This window comes from Geospiza fortis, unplaced genomic scaffold (assembly GCF_000277835.1).
Source record: "Geospiza fortis unplaced genomic scaffold, GeoFor_1.0 scaffold450, whole genome shotgun sequence".
Lineage (NCBI taxonomy): Eukaryota > Metazoa > Chordata > Aves > Passeriformes > Thraupidae > Geospiza > Geospiza fortis.
In genome coordinates, this window is record NW_005054416.1 from 2,081,093 (window position 1) to 2,087,232 (window position 6,140).

Sequence of the window (6,140 nt, forward strand, 5' to 3'; positions counted from 1 at the left end):
TGACAGTGACAGCTTTGGGTGTTTAATGCCCGTTTTACCAGCGTGCTCTGGCCCCTGAGCGCATCCATCACCGTGTCCATACGGATAACCAGGACAATGCAGCAGCTCTCTCTCCCCTGCCTCGGCCCTGCACCTTGGGAAGGCTCCCAGCTCCAGGTTTCCCTCCCTGAATGGAGCCCCCTATTCCACCCAGGCCCAGCACAGCAGCTTTGCTCCACGGGGAGGGCTGAGCTGTGGCTTTGAGGGTTAAAGAAGCAGGATTCAGGTCCTTCATTTCTCCTTGTCTTTCTTTTTGCCCTTCCTCTGGCTCGTCAGCTCGCTGAGCTTCTGGTCCAGGCGGCGCTGGAGGTGGGCTCGCCTGGCGGGATCCAGGGATTTGTCCTTGGAGCCGCTGCCAGGGTACAGGATCCCCTCCCGGCTGATCCGCTGCCGGGCCTGCACCTTGGCCTTGTCCCCACAGCCGTGCACCTGCGGAGAGAGCAGGCACTGGGGCATGGATCACCCACCTGGGAGCCAGGGGCTGCTGCTCCTCAAGCCTGGAATTCCTTTTGGACCTGCTTTGCATCCCATCATTTACAGCCATTATTATTGTTATGTTCTATATTATTATATTATTGTGCTGTTATATGGCTTTATATACTTACATATTTTCATAATTTTGGTTCAGTATTTTATTATCATTGTTTACTATTGTTTTTATTTTATTTATACATTTATATTGTTTTATTTAATTTTATTTTAATTATCATTGTACTACTATTGTTTATTATTATCATTGTTTACTATTTATTATCATTGTTTACTATTTATTTCATTTCTATGTATTTTCATTTTATTTTTATTTAGTTTCATTTTATATTTAATTCTATATTTTTATAGATTTATTCTTTATTTTTATAGATTTATACTTATTGTTTAAAATTAATAATTAATGTTTATTATTCTGTGTTTTATTAAATCATCTTTTATAGCTCCTCTCACACAGAATGAAATATAAAGATCCAGGTCCTGGGCTCTGAACAGCAGGTAAATCATCCTTTGGGATGGTTCAAGTGGCTCCTTCCACCTCCTTTCCAGCGAACTGGGAAAGGAGTTTTGGGCAATGGGAGACCTTTTTTAGCCATGAATCTGCTGCTTTACTGAGCCAAGTCCAACACTGGAATTACCTCTCACAGGTGAGATCCTAAAATCTGATCCCTTCTCTTGGCCCATCCCAAAGTCATTTATGTTTCCATGGAGTGAGGTCCCAGCAGAGCTGTCAGCCCTTCCCAGGGCTGACATGGATTTGAATCCCTACAATTGTTGGAGCCTTGTCACAATTCAGCAGGGAGAGGCCATTCTGCAGGGAATAAATCCCCATCCCCCTGGATGTGAGTGACCATAAATACAACTATTCCTTGCCATGGAAACAGATAGCTCTTGACAGAAGGAAAACCTTGCCAAGGATTTATAGGGCTGCTGAGCTCCTGGGAGTTCCACAGGGTGAGGAACAAGGACACAGAGAATTCTGAATTGCTGGCCAGGCAGCACTGCATCATGCCTGTCCTGTCCTCAGGATGCAGAGACAATCTGCAAAGGGCTGGGATCATCCTCAGAATGCAGAGGGAACGTGCAAAGAGCTGGGAATTGAGTCCAGGCTCGCTTCAGCCTGAAACTTGTGCTTCTCCATTTCTGCTCTCTGCCTCACTTTATCCACATGGCCTCAGAGTGCAAGTGCCAGAAAATGGTAAAGAAGGGCACAAAATGAGAGGAAGACACAAAATCCCTCAGGAAGAGGTGAGCAGAGCCCAGGTGTCAGCACCTGCCACCCCTGTGTACCTGAGCTCAGCACAGGCTCTGACAGGGAGGGCTCTGCTCAAACTCCCTGCAAGGAAACCCTTCCCAGGGAGCTCCACAGGGAAAATTCCCAGGCTAAGCCCATCCTGCCCCTCCTTACCTCGGGGATGTGGTGGCTGAGGCAGAAGAGCCGCTGGCAGTGGTGGCAGAGCTGGCCCAGGGTGGTGACAGAGGCCTTGCAGCGGGGGAAAGCACAGGTCCTGTCAGCTTCCATGGCAGCGGAGATCAGAGCATCGAAATCCTCTCCGTCCGCGCTCCCGATCACCGGCTTTCCTGGAAAAGGTGAGCACACACCTGGATTGGGGCCTGGGAACAAACCCACCCTCCTGCAGCCCCAGGGCAGCCTCTGCCTTTACATCCTTCAGTGTGGGCAGGTACTCCCCTCAGCGCCTCTCCCCACTCTTGGGAGCCTCTCACGGTATTCCTGAGATTCTCTCCTGGGAAAGGGTCTTCCTCTGACTTAAGGAATGTGCCTTCATGTATCTAAACCCCCTCTACCTGGATGCTGCAGCCAGTTCCCACCTCCCTGCAGCATTCCAAGAGCCACATGCTCCATGCCCACATCCCAAACTCTGGAGCAAATCCACTGGGATTAAGACCCATTCAAGGAAGAGCATTAATTGTGCTGGCTACAAAAAGTTTCACCCACCTTTGGCTTCACTTTTGTCCTTTTTTCTTCTGTCACTCCTGGGCTCCTGCACCTTCCTGGCCGCCTCCTCCCGCCTGGCTTTCTCCCTCTGGACTCTCTCCAGGTGCAGGGATTTCAGATCCACTTTCCCCGAGCTCTTGCTGCTTTCCTTTGGCTCCGCAGGGTCAGGGGTGTTCCCGTGGGGATGCTGGGGTTCGGGAAGGGGCTCGGAGGGCAGTGGGGGCTTGGGAAGGGGCTCGGGGGGCAGTGGGGGCTCAGGAAGGGGGGGCTCAGAGGGCAGAGGGGGCTGCTTGGGGACTCTCTTGCGGACACTGATGTACCTGTCCCGGCCCTCCCCAGAGCTCAGGTGCTGCAGCCCGTACTCCTCTGCCAGCACGTGGACCAGCATCCGCTCGTGGGAATTCAGGGATGTTGGGAAATCCAGCTGTGCCTCGCTGCTCGCCAGGAAGGCCTCCAGCATGGCCCTGAACCTGTCCCCACCCTCCTTTGACCCTGAGCTTTCCCTCCCAGCTGTGGCAGCGCTCGGGGAGCTCCGTGCTCCTGGTTTCTGGCTCCCTGCTCCAGCCGCCGCCGCCTTGAGCTTCCCAGCCGGAGCCGGCCGTGCTTTGGGGCCCGGTGCTTTGGGGCCCTGCTGGCGCTGGGCCTGGCCCTCCCCGGGGTAGTTTTGGGGCACGAGGTCATCCAGGTACTCGAAGGCAGAGCGCACGAGGCCGTGCTGGGTCAGGTGGTCCAGCAGGCGCTGCAGGAAGGGGCGGCTGCCCACGGTGTGGCTGTCACACACCACGGCCACCTGGCGCCGCGCCCGTGTCACCGCCACGTTGATGCGCCGCTCCTCGGCCAGGAAGCCCACCTCACCTGGGACAACAGGAGGGAAGGGATGCCAGAGGGGACAGGGACCCTGCCAGGTAGGGGGACAGGCAGAAGGGGACCCTATGCCCTCCAAGTAGGGGTTTGGTCCAAAGGATCCAAGGATTTTTTGGCTGGAGGGTGAGAGTTGGCTTTTATGAGGCTCTGCTCACAGCTGTTCCTCTTCCTACCTGTGTTGCACAGGCTCCCTGCAGGTTCCCTGCTTCCTGGGCCAGGGAAGAGGATGGAAGGCACGTGGAAAGGGGAAATATCTCCCTGCCTGGCCCACGACACAAGCTCAGCTCGGAGCTGGGAGCAAACACAAGATGGAGCAGCGTGGAAAAGGGTCACCTTGCAACAGAGGATGGAATGCAGGTAAAGAGCTCCCCCCTGTCCTACAGAGCTCCCCTCTGCTCCCAGATTCCCTGGGGTCTGTAGGAACAGCCATTTGGGAGGCTTTGCTCTGCTCACAGACAGCACGAGAGCCGGCAGTGCCGGGATGACTCAGGCAGGATCAGGCAGCGAGAGCGGAGCGTGGGTGGCTGCGAGCTCCCAGCTCCAGGGAACAGCAAGCAGGCCAGGCAGGGAGAGATTAATGCCTCTGCCAGAGCAGTGCCCAGCCTGGCTCTGCCTCAGCAGCCTCTTCTGTGCTGCCTTTCAGGGACAGGGGACAGGCTGAGGGGGAGTCCCTCTCCCTGCTCTGCAGCTTGGGGAACAATTCCCAGTTTCTCTGATGAGGTTTAACCCAGCTGCAGGGGCAAATCCACCTCTTTTGAATCCTGGAATGGTTTGGGTTGGGAAGGACCTTAAGGTCTGTCCAGTTCCACCCTCTGCCAGGGATATCTTCCATTATCCCAGTCTCCAAGCCCTGTCCAACCTGGCCTTGAACATTTCCAGGGATGGGACAGCCACAGCTTCTCTGGGCACCCTGTGCCAGGGCCTCAGCACCCTCACAGGGAAAAATTTCCTCTTAAATGAAAGTTCCCTGCTGGATCAGGAATGGCTGCAGAGGGACAGGTCAAGGAGAAGCCTCCCTGTGTCCCAAAAAAAGCAATTCCTGCCCCACACCTGAGCTTTGGCCTCTCCTTGTGCAGGAGAAGGGGCTATGGGACACTCACCCTCCCAGGGCCACCAGCTCCCACCAGCACAGGGGTGAGTCACTCCTGGATCAGGACTATTCTTAGTGCTGTCCCCACCTCCTTTCTCCCCACAAGGCTGCTTTTCCTTCTCTAGGCTTGGAAAAAGAGGCACCTCCTCCTTCCATGCATATTTCCCCCCTTTTTTTCCCCTTCCAGCCCTCAGCATTTGACCTCCAGCAGCACAGGTAGGGCCACAGGACTGTGGGTTTGGAAAGGGAATTGATCCCAGCATGGAACAGAAGTGATCACAGAGCCATCCTGCTGAGCCAGCTCCATCAAACCCTTCAGCTCCCTACACAGGAGTCTTGTGCCCCCGGGGCAGCAGCTTTTTTCCAGCTATTAACTTCCACTGCAGCTGCTGATAGCAAAGAACTTGATTTTCTGCTCTAGATTTTGCTCCCAAAAGCAGCATTTTCCATGCACGGCTTGGGATGCCAGCTCCTGCTCATTTTGTGCAGGGAGCTCACCCAAAATGGGCTCAAAACCCAAGAAATTCCCCCCCAACTCCCCTAAATATGGGGCTAATGGCATGTGACATTCTTAGGGCCCTGGTTTAAATAATTACTGAGGCCTCAGGGGTCAGGGAACCTTCAAACTGAGCAGTCCTGGACCTGCTGTAGCACAGGAGCCTCCTGTGCAACCCTGACAGCACATATATTCATTAATTAAACAAAAAAGCCTGAAAAGGTAGGGTTTGCCAGTAAATCCATCCAGAGCCAAGTGTTAGAGCATTGCAATTAAACCACAGCACTTGGCTACATGACTTCCTCCCCATTCCCAGGGGAGCAATGCTCCAGCAGCCAGGTCTTACCTTTCTTGTTGGATCTGACAAAGGACAGGATCACTGCCTCCTTCTCCCTGCCCTGGAAACCATCCACTGATTTGATTTCCAGCTCGGGGTGGCTGTGGCAAAGGTGCTGTCTGAGCATGTCCACCTGAGAAACAGGCCAAGGGTAGCTTTTAAAGGAAATACATGGGTGAAAAGGATTAAAATAGCAAAGTTTTGGGGGAATCCCTCCCTCCCAAACCCACAAGGATGAGCATCTCCTGAGGCTGTGAGTGGAACACCTCACTAACAGCTCTTCCCTCCACGGCCCCAAGCTGCTCAAAGGAGCAGGAGTTGGTCCCAAATGCTGGTTAAATTTGGCTCTGCAGCTCTCTGGGGTCTTGTGGTGCTCTGTGTGCAGGGACAGGGGGGATGCCAGGACAGGGACAGCTCACCTGGAGGTTGTAGGGGGCCACCACAGCGATGTCCTTGGCCTTCACACCAGCATCCACCAAGGCCTGGACGTGCATCCCCACCAGCTGGACCTCCCCTGGGACAGGAACAGAGTGTGACAGGGGACAGAGGCCAGAGCAATGTGCCCACCTCCCCCAAAACAGCAGGAAAGGCTGCCATGAAATGGTTATCCAAAATGGTGCCTGGTTCAGAGGGATCTGAGGGGGAAAATTAAATCCTGTATGAATTATTTCATGGTTCATTGGCTGGGCTTCTGCTTTGCAGCAAAACACAGCAATAAACATCAAGACTCTGCAGTGAGCTGTGCCAAAAGGCTGCCTCCCAAATTTGGGGAGATGTGCCTCTAATCCTCTGCTCCAAATCCCTGAGTTCTCTCAGACCAGGCTTTTTGGCTCTCCAGCAGGGAACAAGAGCCTGTTGTGTTCAGCAG

At 53.8% G+C, this 6,140-nt stretch overlaps 1 protein-coding gene across 1 annotated transcript in view; it reads right to left on the bottom strand.

Moving 5' to 3' along the window:
- The window catches only part of IGHMBP2 (immunoglobulin mu DNA binding protein 2), a 26,985-nt gene continuing 20,845 nt past the window's right edge, over positions 1-6,140 (bottom strand). Inside the window, exons 13-17 of the mRNA XM_005426570.3 lie at positions 5,692-5,786; positions 5,282-5,405; positions 2,486-3,340; positions 1,937-2,109; positions 1-468 (exon numbers count right to left, since the gene is read on the bottom strand). Of these exons, the coding sequence (XP_005426627.2) occupies positions 271-468; positions 1,937-2,109; positions 2,486-3,340; positions 5,282-5,405; positions 5,692-5,786 (1,445 nt within the window). The 3' untranslated portion in view covers positions 1-270. The remainder of the gene's footprint in view (positions 469-1,936; positions 2,110-2,485; positions 3,341-5,281; positions 5,406-5,691; positions 5,787-6,140) is intronic.